This window comes from Piliocolobus tephrosceles, chromosome 20 (genome assembly GCF_002776525.5).
Source record: "Piliocolobus tephrosceles isolate RC106 chromosome 20, ASM277652v3, whole genome shotgun sequence".
In the NCBI taxonomy this organism is placed as follows: domain Eukaryota; kingdom Metazoa; phylum Chordata; class Mammalia; order Primates; family Cercopithecidae; genus Piliocolobus; species Piliocolobus tephrosceles.
In genome coordinates this window covers 7,211,021-7,223,575 of record NC_045453.1, presented here as the reverse complement: position 1 = coordinate 7,223,575, position 12,555 = coordinate 7,211,021, and the positions used below count along the sequence as shown (strand labels likewise).

At 40.0% G+C, this 12,555-nt stretch overlaps 1 protein-coding gene across 6 annotated transcripts in view; it reads right to left on the bottom strand.

The window, feature by feature from the left end:
* The window catches only part of ITCH (itchy E3 ubiquitin protein ligase), a 137,270-nt gene that overhangs the window by 73,105 nt on the left and 51,610 nt on the right, over positions 1–12,555 (bottom strand). For 5 of the 6 annotated variants that reach the window (XM_023220458.1, XM_026455250.1, XM_023220463.1 and 2 more), the window contains one exon: positions 5,203–5,248. In XM_023220458.1, coding sequence (XP_023076226.1) covers positions 5,203–5,248 — 46 coding nt within the window. Of the gene's footprint in view, positions 1–4,151; positions 4,260–5,202; positions 5,249–12,555 lie in introns of those variants that run through there. The other variant, XM_023220464.2, reaches the window with a different exon arrangement.

The following is a 12,555-nucleotide window of genomic DNA, read 5'->3' as shown; positions in this document are numbered from 1 at the left end:
TCAAAGCATCTCTCAAATAAAAGGGTATGAGATTAAGACAGAGTGACAGTTCTAGTGAATTCTGCACGCTTGGACTTTGGGGAAGCCCTTATATAATTTTCCATTATATAAGAAGTCTGTTTCCATTATCTGTTGTTATTTGCCATAACAGTTATAATTTGCAAAAACGTGTGTGTTTAACCATAGTGTTCTCAAAATGCAGACCCTGGTCTAGCAGCATCAGCATCACATGGAAATGTGTTAGAAATGCAAATCTTGAGCCCCACCCCAAACCTAATTAACCAGGTGATTCTAATGTGCTCTAAAGTTTGAGAAGCAGGGTCATATTAAAATAGTACTGGCAGTTTATTTTATTTATTTTAATAAGTTTAAGTTCTTTTAGTAAAGTGTGAGGCTAAAACCAGAAATAGATTGTGAAAATCATTCCGGCAATCTATACAGTATACAGAATTGTCAGTGGAACCAGCACCACCACTGGCTTTGAAAAGCAATTAGCTGGCTGGGATGCGGTGGCTCACAGCTATAATCCCAGCACTTTGGGAAGTCACGGTGGGCAGATCACTTGAGGTCAGGAGTTTGAGACCAACCTGGCCAACATGGTGAAACTTCATCTCTACTAAAAATACAAAAAGTTAGCTGGGTGTGGTGGTGCATGCCTATAATCCCAGCTACTCGAAAGGCTGAAGCAGAATCACTTGAATCCAGGAGGTGGATGTTGCAGTGAGCCGAGATCACACCACTGCACTCCAGCCTGGGTAACAGAGCGAGACACGGGCTCAAATAAAAAAGAAAAAAAAAAGCAATTAGCTGCTAATTATGTGCCATTATAACTTTGTTCCCCTATTCCACAATCTTACAAATATCTGCTAATTTCAATATACATATACATCTGACCTACACATAAGTTCATAAGTTATGGACAGGATAGAGAATCTCAGACAACCAAAATGCTATTATAGTATAACAAGGTCATAAGAAATATTCAAATCAAAGAGTAACAATCAAGAAGGCACATGTGCTGGGCGTGACGGCTCATGTCTGTAATCCCAACACTTTGGGAGGCCGAGATAGGGCAACTGCTTCAGGCGAAAAGTTTGAGACCAGCCTGGGCAACAGAGCGAGAGCCTGTCTTTAAAATATAATAATAAATTAAAAACAAAAAACAAAAAACGCACATCTAATGACAAAATCTTGAAAATCAGGCACCAATCATCTTGGTACTTCATAAAAATAAATAAATAAATAAATGAACAGAAGACAACACTGAGAAACGTAAAACATCCTGACATGCTGTGGGGAAAACAGATCAACAAATACATTCATGATACAGACAGTGCTTGAATTAAGAGCAAAAGCTAAAATAACCTAAGGCTATTAGTAAACTTCCTAAATGATAACTATGGGGATGGAGGGAAGGATGTGAAGCCCTTGTCCACTAAATATATACTGCCCTGCCTTTTAGTTTTATAGTCATGAAATCTGCAAACAAAAGCAAAGGAGAAAAGGCAGTCACAGCTATGACTACTACTCATAATTGTGTAGTAACATTTAAACAGCATTTGACAGTTTACAAAATGCTTTTCAAACCCATCATCTCAAAGGTGTGTGTGTGCTCTGGAATAAAAGCTGATGCACAGGAACTTATGCTTAACACAAAAGATGTACTCAAAGATCGTCAGGCAGTCTCAGAAACCTAGAAGACATTGTTCCCCAAATTATTTATGACAATTATTCACGTAGGAAGATAAAAAGCACTGATGAAATAGCATTAAGAAGGGGATCCAGCAATGCCTTTATAAGATATTTAAAGATCTCCAGAGTACAAGTGGTTTGATGAAAATATTGTAAGAAAGAGACTTGCAGAAAACAAGCAAGCAACAACACATTGGCATAACAGAACCTTTTAATCAACATATAAAATTCAATCACACACCCACTTATTAATGCAAAGATATAGGTTTATTGTGTAAAAGAAGAGGTTAATGACCAATGCAAACTGAAATACTAAAACATTTTATGGGGGAACTTTCAGGAATTCAAGAAATCTTCTACTAAAAATAATCATACTAAAAAAAGACTTAAGAGACATAATAGTAGACTTCAGTCTACAGATAAGTATGTAATTTTTTAAACTTGTCCTATTGCTTTTTTTTTTTTTGAGACAGGGTCTAACTGTCACCATGCTGAGTACACTGGCATGATCTCAGCTCACTGAACTCCCCAGCTCAAGTGATCCTCCCACTTTGGGCGCGCTCCCCATTCCAACAGCTGGGACTACAGGCACGTGCCACCAGGCCTAACTATTGTTTTTTATTTTAATTTTTTTGTTGTTGTTTTGTTTTCTGTAGAGATGAGGTCTCACTCAATTGCCCAGACTGGTCTCAAACTCCTAGGCTCAAGTGATCCTCCTGTCTTAGCCTCCCAAAGTGCTGGATTACAGGTGTGAGCTACCATGCCTGGCCCCACTGATTTTAATCACAGTGAAGAATAAAAGTATCTGTTATTTTCTAGGCAAGAAGTTACTGCTCCTTAATATTCTACCTCTTGTGAGATTAGTATAGATGATTCTTCGTCATAAAAATGTGAAGGTAGATATCTATTAGGTAAGACACAACAGCTTTACAAACTATGATTTTCCTAAAGATCTTGATGAGTTGTCTTTAACTTTTTATTATGAAAACTTCCATACATTGGCCAGGCACGGTGGCTCATGCCTGTAATCTCAGCACTTTGGGAGACCGATAAGGGCGGATCACAAGGTCAGAAGATTGAGACCACCTTGGCCAACATAGTGAAAACCTGTCTCTACTAACAGTACAAAAAATTAGCTGGGCGTAGTGGCGGGCACCTGTAATCCTAGCTACTCAGGAGGCTGAGGCAGGAGAATCGCTTGAACCCTGGAGGTGGAGGTTGTAGTGAGCCAAAATCGCACTACTGCACTCCAGCCTGGGTGACAGAGCGAGACTCCATCTCAAAAACAAACAAACAAACAAAAACAAACAAACAAACAAAACTTCCATATATTGGCCAGGCACAGTGGCTTATGCCTGTAATCCCAGCACTTTGAGAGGCTGAGGCAGGCAGATCACTTGAGATCAGGAGTTCAAGACCAGCCTGGCCAATATGGCAAAACCTCATCTCTACTAAAAATATAAACAGCCAGGCATGGTGGTTGTGTCCTGTAGTCCCAGTTACTCAGGAGGCTGAGGTAAGAGAATCACTTGAACCCGGGAGATGGAGGTTGCAGTGAGCTGAGATCACGCCACTGCACTCCAGCCTGGGTGAAAGAGCGAATCTCTTGTCTAAAAAAACCCCAAAAAACAAAAACAAAACCCATAGATGACAAATGCAGATAGACTAATACAATAAACTCCCATGTACCTACCAGGACAGCTTCAACAACCATCAGTATTTTGTTCTACTTGCTTCACCTATCCTCCTCTGCAACATCTGACACTGTAATATCCCATCTTTGTGGATAATTTTCCCTTACAGTCTGTGACATTACTTTTCTCATTCTTCTCCCCTTCTGACTACTCCTCCCGTGGTTCATCTTCTTCTTCCTACTCACTGCTTATGCAATTTGAGAAAAACAAAGAATCAAATGGAATTTTATAATCACTGCACTCTGTGGTTAAGACATGCCACTTACTGCTTTAAAAGCAGAATCATCTCCTTTCCTAATTTTATCTGCTATTACCAGTTTCCAGGATAACCAATAAGCAGTCTAAGTTAATTCACATAGCCCAAGCCTTTCAACACCTTTTAGATGAAGGGGGCCTGCCCCTCCATACCTGTGGGTATTTCTCATCAGGTGGAGACGAGAGACTGAGAAAAGAAGTAAGACACAGACACAGAGTACAGAGAAAGAACAGTGGGCCCAAGAGACCAGCGCTGGTCTCTGATTTCCCTTAGTATTTATTGATCACTATTTTTACTATCTTGGCGAGGGAAGTGTGGCAGGGCAACAGGGTGATGGTGGGAGAAGGTCAGCAGGGAAAAATGTGAGCAAAGGAATCTGTATCATGAATAAGTTCAAGGAAAGGTACTGTGTCTGGATATGCTTGCAGGCTAGATTTATGTTTCACTTTACACAAACATCTAACTGTAGCAAAGAGTAACAGAGCAGTATTGCTGCCAGCATATCTCACCTCCAGCCACAGGGCGGTTTTCTCCTACCAGAATAGAACAAATGGTCGGCTTTACAGCGAGACATTCCATTCCTAGGGAGGAGCAGGAGACAGAAACCTTCCTCTTATCTCAATTGCAAAGAGGCCTCCCTCTTTCCCTACTCCTCCTCAGCACAGACCCTTCACGGGTGTCAGGCTCGGGGATGTAAGGTCTTTCCTTTCCCACGAGGCCATATCTCAGGCTGTCTCAGTTGGGGGAAACCTTGGACAATACCCAGACTTTCTTGGGCAGAGGTCCCTGAGGCTTTCCGCAGAGCACTGTGTCCCTGGTTAATCGAGAATGGAGAATGGCAATGACTTTTATCAGGCATACTGCCTGCAAACATACTGTTAACAAGGCACATCCTACACAGCCCTAAATCCATTAAACTTTGATTCAATACAGTACATGTTTCTGTGAGCACTAGGTTGGGGCTACAGTTACAGATTAACACCATCTCAAAGCAGAACAATTTTTCTTAGTACAGATCAAAATGGAGTTTCTTATGTCTTCCTTTTCTACATAGACACAGTACAATTTGATCGCTCTTTCTTTTCCCCACATTGAGGTCCAAACTTGAAGGCAGATAGACACATGCAAGTGCTAAACCTAGGCTAACAGCAAACAACTGGCACAAAGCTCTACCCCTTCTAATGAAGGCCCAGATGATACCACAGCTAGTGGTGACCTTCACATATGTGTAAAGCTCCTATCTCAGCTTTTCTGAAAAAGAAACCTAACAGCCCAATGATGGCTCTGGGGTTTAGAATGTCCTGCCTCTGAAATGGTGCCAGTATATTTTCTACAAGTAAAAGAAGTACCAGCAATTTGGTTATCCATAGCCCACTCCAGATAGCTGTAATCCAATAAGCTAAGAGCCTTCAATCTCTCACAAATATTTCCCTTCTTCAGTTCTGAATTCTTTCTGACACTCATTTATTCTTGTATCATGAACCTGAAGTTTATACTAAAATGAGTATTTAGGAAATCTATCTCTCCGCATTCTGTGGTAAGCAATCAGTGAATGCTTACCTTGTTTCATCCTTGGATCTGGAGCCATCGTCATTCTGAGAAGCACCTTTAACATCAAAGTTTAAACAGAAAATGAGTTTCAAGAGAGTAGTTTTCATGCTTTTTTTCTAAACATGTCATGTAAGCAAAGCCTTTTATTAAATCTTTGTAATAAAGAACATACTATAACTTAAATTCCAACATGACTTTAAAAGGAAAAATGTCATGTTCATGACTGCAAAAAAAGTCTACCAAAATTTTGTGCAAATACTTAATAATTAATGGATAAGGGATGTTAATTACTAAAGGTATATTACTCATGCACTACTATTCCTGCCTTTTTTTTTAGATACGTCTAAATCTAATTTGAGCCTAGTGTTTTAACCATCTTTGTATCCCAAATACCTCATAAAAAAGTGCTGATCGCCAGCAGAATAAAATTGATTCCAGAAATAGAAAAACCCATAATGTCTCTCTTATGCAGGGGCCTGGAAAACAGCTTAAAAATTAGAAAGCCACAAATGGGAATCCAAGTGGCCAAAGCTTAACGCCCCAATGTTCATATTTTCTTCTTGCTTTATTGATGGAAAATATTCTTAGGATTCAGTCAAGATCTTTTTACTGTAACAGTGTTGGAGGGTCCGGGTGCAGTAGCTTACACTTGTAATCCCAGCATTTTGGAAGGCCAAGGTGGGTGGATCACCTTAGGTCAGGAGTTCAAGACCAGCCTGGCCTACATGGTAAAACCTCATCTCTACTAAAAATACAAAAATTAGCCAGGAATGGTGGCAGGCACCTGCAATCCCAGCTACTTGGGAGGCTGAGGCAGGAGAATCGCTTGAACCTGGGAGGCAGAAGTTGCAGTGAGCCAAGAACACGCCATTGCACTCCAGCCTGGGCAACAAGAGCAAAACTCCCATCTCAAAAAAGTGTTGCAGGGAGGCTGCTAAAGGTAGGTGCATTTAAAGAAGCAAAACCAAATGGTAAACAGGGAAAGAGAAAGAGAAATTATCAAACGCAGAAACAAGAACTCAAGTTCAACCATCTAGGTTCACTTAGTAAAGGAACAATAGTCCCTGGATAGAATCATAGTTTAAAACAGTGAAATCATTACCATATTACAACAAAGCATAATTGGTGGATTAATTAATTTAAAAAAAAATGAGTCACCACTATACTATACCATACTTAGCAAAGTTGGTAAATGTCTCATCCACTCTAGAAATATATATCTTTAAAATAGTATGTGAATAAAATGTTGTCTATAGAATGGAATTAATACAATTTGGTAATAAAAGAGAACAAACTAATGAAACACACTGTGTCATGGATGAACCTCAAAAACATTATGCTAAGTGAAAGAAGCCAGACACAAAAAAACACATATTTTATGATTCCATTTATACAAATGTTCAGAAAAACACAAATTTTTAGAGATAAAAAATAAAGGCTGGACGTGGTGGCTCACACCTGTAATCCCAGCACTTTGGGAAGCCGAGGTAGGCGGATTGCCTGAGGTCAGGACTTTGAGACCAGCCTGGCCAACATGGCAAAACTCCGTCTCTACTAAAAATACAAAAATTAGCTGAGTATGGTGGTGGGCACCTCTAGTCCCAACTACTCAGGAGGCTAAGGCAGGAGAATCACTTGAACCCGGGAGGCGGAGGTTGCAGTGAGCAGAGATCGTGCCACTGCACTCCAGCCTGGGCGACAGAGCAAGACTCTATCTCAAAAAAAAAAAAAAAAAAAAAAAATAGATTAGTGGTGGTTGCCTGTGGCTGACAGTGAGAAGGGAAGCTCCTGTAAACAGGCAAGAGGGATTTTACTGAGGGGATAAAAATGTTCTAAACCTAAATTACAGTGATAGTTGAATCCCTCACTTAAGTTACTAAAATTCATTAAGCTATACACTTGAAATGGGTAAATTTTATGTTGTATAAAACAGAACTCAATAAAGATGTTAACGTGGTAAAAAAAAAAATGGTACAATGAAATACATTTTGGCTATAAAGGGTAAATTTCAGTTTAAGAATGTTTTAATACGGAATACAGTCCCCTAAAACGGCTTATGAATGGGACATAAATGAAATCAGAAAACCACAACAAACTATCCAGCATAAGTTACTAAAATGTGTCTATTAGTAGTTCACTTTTCTCAAAATTAAGAAAACCATTAGGAATACTCCATTTAAGTCAACCATGATTTGCTACTTCTAAACTTTCTCACTACAGTGACAAAGAACAGTATTTTAATCACATGAATTCTGAGGGCACACTGCCTAGGTTTGTATCCCAGCTTTATTACGTACTTTGTGACCTTACAAAAGTATACTTGACTTCCTATACCTTTTCCTGCATGTATAAAATGGGGATGACACCTACTTCATAGAGTATTTGTAAGAATTAAACATGTAAACATTTAGCACAGTGCTAGCACATATAAGCAGTCACAATAACTATTATTTCTCAAAATTTACATCTCATTAGGAAAGTCTAAACAAGGCTCATTTTTCTTCTATATATATATATATTTTTTTTGACAAAGGGTCTTGTTGCATTGTCCAGGCGGGAGTACAGTGGCATGGTCATACCTCACTGCAGCCTCAACCTCTCAGGCTCAAGCAATCCTCCTACCTCAGCCTCCCCAAGTGGGAGGATACATGGATGCATGCCACCACAAAATCAGCTACATTTTTAAAAAATTTTTTTGAATACATGGAGGCTCACCATGTTGTCCATGCTGGTCTCAAACTCCTGGACTCAAGTGATCCTCCTGCCTTGGCCTCCCAAAGTGCTGGGATTACAGGTGTGAGCCACTATGCCTGGAATATTCGTTCTTTTATTTCACTCCAATATAAAGTGAAGCCATAACTATGAAATTTATGGCATAAATTATTTAGATCTTATCCTCTGCTTACAACCAGAGAATAGTTAGCAACAACAAAAATCTAACACTTATACAATGAACGTCCAAGAAGAGAACAATGGTTGTTCTTAACCACTGCATTTCAAAAATGTATTGCCTTTTAAAGGTATTCCCAATCCAAATTTCCTCAAGAAAATTTTTCAGATTGCTAAACGCACATTTTACCCACAAGAAACTTTAGAAGATCTACAAAGGTATCTTCTACTCATTAAGCTCGTCAAAATGGCCTGCCCTCTCACCACAAAATAACTAGCTCCTAGATAAAGCAGTTTAACACATCGTTCCTATTTCTTGGATGTCTAGCAATCTCAAAAACAAAAAAGTGAACTGAAGCCAGGTGTGGTAGTGAGCACCTGAAGTCCCAGCTACACAAAAAGCTGAGGCAGGAGGACTCCTTGAGGCCCGGAGTTCAAAGGTGCAGTGTGCTATAACCGCTCCACTGAATAGCCACTGAACTCTAGTCTGGATAACACAGCGAGATCCAGTCTCAAAAAGAAAAAAAAAAACAAAGTGAATGGACACAAGTATGCAGTGAGCAAATGTGAAAAACTGGGTTACCCAGAGGGCCATTTTCAATCCTCAAATGGATTAGAAAGTCTTGGGTAAGCAGCAAACCTGGGGTGCTGAACCAGAGCCTGCCACATTAGGCTGGTAAGGGTCTGATCCATTTTAGAAATAACACATGTAGAAAAGGAGGTGAAGTGTTCCCAGTTCAGTGGTACACCCTAGCAACTAGCAGAAGCAAAAGAAATTTTCTCTGGGGCAAAGAATCCCCAATTTAGGCCCTTAAGATTCCAACAGATTAAGATCAAATATAAACTTGCAATCGAAGAACAAATGCAAATGAAAACAAACCTCAATGAGGAAGAGACAAAAAACCATTTACATACCCAAGGATTTCAGACACTGGAATTATCAAATGGAGAATGTTTAAAAAAAAATCCGATGTATCAAAAACAGTTACAAGGAAGAAATGAGAAACTATCAAAAACAAGCATCAGGAAATCTACTCCTAAGGTATACATCCAAAAGAAATGAAAAGGTATTTCTATACAAATGCTTATAGCAGCATTATTTATAATTCGTAACAGCCAAATGGAAGTAAGCCAAATGTGTAACAATGAATGAATGGATAAACAAATTGTGGCACATATACACACAGTAGAATTATTACACAGCCATAAGAAGAAAGGAAGTACTGACACATTCTACAAATTGGATGAACCTCAAAGTCATTATGCTAAGTAAAGAATCCAGACAAAAAAGTCACATGATTCCTTTTATGTGATATATCCTCCTGAATAGGCAAATCCATAGAGACAGAGAGCAGATTAGTAGTTATCACGGCTTGGGAGAAGAAATAAATGTTTTTTTTGTTTTTTGTTTTTTTTTTCAGGTAACAAGAAAGATCTGAAACTAGAGAGAGAGAGATGGTGGATGTATATCATTATGAACACACTCAACACCACTAAGGTGTACACTCTACATAATGGTTAATTGTATGTTATGTAAATTTCATCTCAGTTTAAAAAATCCTAACAAATAGCATATCTGAAGAAGCAATAAATACTGTAGAGTTGAAAATAAAAATACCCCAGCAATTCTACTCTCAAGCATACACCCAACATAAACGTTAAATCTGTTTATCAATAAACATATGCGAAAATGTTCAATGCATCGCTGCTCATAATGGCAAAAAAAAAAAAAGGGCTAAGCAAATGTCCTTTGATATAAAAATGTTAAAACCCGGTACATTCACTCAACAGATTACTATGCAGTAGTAAATTATATAACTACAGACACAATTACATAACTAAATCTTAAAAGGCCTGTAGTCCCAGCTACTCAGGAGGCTGAGGCAGGACAAGAGCATGAACCGGAAAGGTGGAGCTTACAGTGAGCCAAGATCATGCCACTGCACTCCAGCCTCGGCAACAGAGTGAGACTCCGTCTCAAAAAAAGAAAAAGGCAACACTAAAAATTCACTGGGTGTGGTGGCCAATGCCTGTAATCCCAGCTACTCCGGAGGCTAAGGCAGGAGAATCGCCTGAACCCAGAAGGCGGAGGTTGCAGTGAGCCGAGATCGCACCACTGCACTCGAGCCGGGGTGACAGTGGGAGACTCCGACTCAAAAAAATAAATAAAAAGGCAACACTGATATTTTCGTAGAGCGCAAGAGAAACATACAAGTACTGCTTATATATCACACATAGGATAAAACTTTTAAAGACCACAGAAATGATAAATTCAAAGTTCAGAATAGTGATTATCTCTAAAGGAAAGAAAAGGAATGATACAGGAGAAAAATACAGGTGGATGCAATGGTATTGTTAATACTCTAATTCTTTCTTTTTTTTTTTTTTTTTGAGACGGAGTCTCGCTGTCGCCCAGGCTGGAGTGCAGTGGCTTGATCTCAGCTCACTGCAAACTCCGCCCCCTGGGTTCACGCCATTCTCCTGCCTCAGCCTCTCAAGTAGCTGGGACTACAGGCGCCCGCCACCATGCCCGGCTAATTTTTTTATATTTTTAGTAGAGACGGGGTTTCACCGTGTTAGCCGGGATGGTCTTGATCTCCTGACCTCGTCATCCGGCCGTCTTGGCCCCTCAAAGTGCTGGGATTACAGGCGAGAGCCACCGCGCCCAGCAATTATTAAGTATTTTACATTAGTAATAGTTTCAACTTCTGGGGGGCGAAGCTGAGGGCACTATAAATACTGAGGTTTAAGGCAGTTTAACAATATAACTTGTATTTTATCTTCCAGACTTCCAATTTATGTATAGAAAAATGTGACTATTAGAGACTTCTTGTGAACAATAATCAAAGTGTTAACTCCAAATCAGTATAACCATTTCAGAAATTTCTTTCCATCTTCACTAGCCCCAAAGAACTAATCTGGAAGACCTATTAGGTCTTGCTACTTTATTTTTTTTTTGAGAGAGAGTCTTACTCTGTCACCCAGGCTGGAGTGCAGTGGTGTGATCTTGGCTCACCGCAACCTCTGACTCCTGGGCTCAAGCGATCCTCCCACCTCAGCCTCCCAAGTACCTGGACTACAGGCACGTGCCACACACATGGCAAATTTTTGAATTTTTTGCAGAGACAGAGTTTTGTACATTGCCTAGGCTGGTCTTGAACTCCTGGGCTCAAGCAACCCTCCTGCCTCAGCCTCCCAAAGTGCTGGGATCAAGGGGTGTGAGAGCCACTGCGCCCAGCCTGTCCTGTTATTTTTAAAAGTCATGAGTCAAAAAGGAAGTAGGAAGTCTTTCAATAAAGTAGAAAAAGAATAGCACCTGACAGCTGCAAAATGTTTCATAATGCAGTTTCTAAGTAAACCAAAAAGATCTTCATCAAACTCATCAAGAAATCCATTAATCTGCTCTTTCATTGCCTTCAGGCCTCTAAAATCTATGTTTCAAGTGAAAATACACTTAGCCACTAAGGTGCCACCCAGTTTATTTTTCTTTAACACACATCACTGAATCAGAGATTCTAAGATTTACTAATGCACATATAATGAATTAGTATTGTCAAAAGGTATCCCTGCAAGTGTAGCCTACAGAAGTAGAAGGGGAATGGTAAATGGATTTCAGCTTGTAATGGCTGTGTGGTACAGTGTTAAGAAGGATTTAGAGGTCGAATGCAGTGGTTCACGCCTGTAATCCCAGCACTTTGGAAGGCTGAGGTGGGCGGATCACCTGAGGTCAAGAGCTTGAGACTAGCCTGATCAACATGGAAAAACCCCATCTCTACTAAAAAAAAAAAAAAAAATTAGCTGGGCGTGGTGGCGCATGCCTGTAATCCCAGCTACTCGGGAGACTGAGATAGGAGAATCACTTGAATCCAGGAGGTGGTGGTTGCGGTGGGCCGAGATTGCACTCCACCCTGGACAACAAGAGCGAAACTCTTATCTTTAAAAAAAAAAAAAATGCCAGGCACGTTAGCTCCCGCCTGTAATCCCAGCACTTTGGGAGGCCGAGGCAGGTGGATCACGAGGTCAGGAGATCGAGACCATCCTGGCTAACACGGTGAAACCCCATCTCTACTAAAAATACAAAAAAATTAGCCAGGCACCTGTAGTCCCAGCTGCTGGGGAGGCTGAGGCGGGAGAATGGCGTGAAATCAGGAGGCGGAGCTTGCAGTGAGATCATGCCACTTGCACTCCAGCCTGGGCGACAGACCAAGACTCTGTACCAAAAAAAAAAAAAAGGTTTTAAACTCAACCACACACTGCTACAGACAATAAATTCTGTCTGCCATTGGCACAGTTGGCAATGTGGCATATAACCCATATGAACTGCCATAGTGGGCCTATAGAATAAATACTGTATTAATCAACTCATTACTCATAGAGCCAAATGTGATTCAACTTCTATTTGGCTAATTTTTCAACTTATGTAAAAATATACATGCTTTTATTCATAGAAATACGAATATATCTCATTCTCTC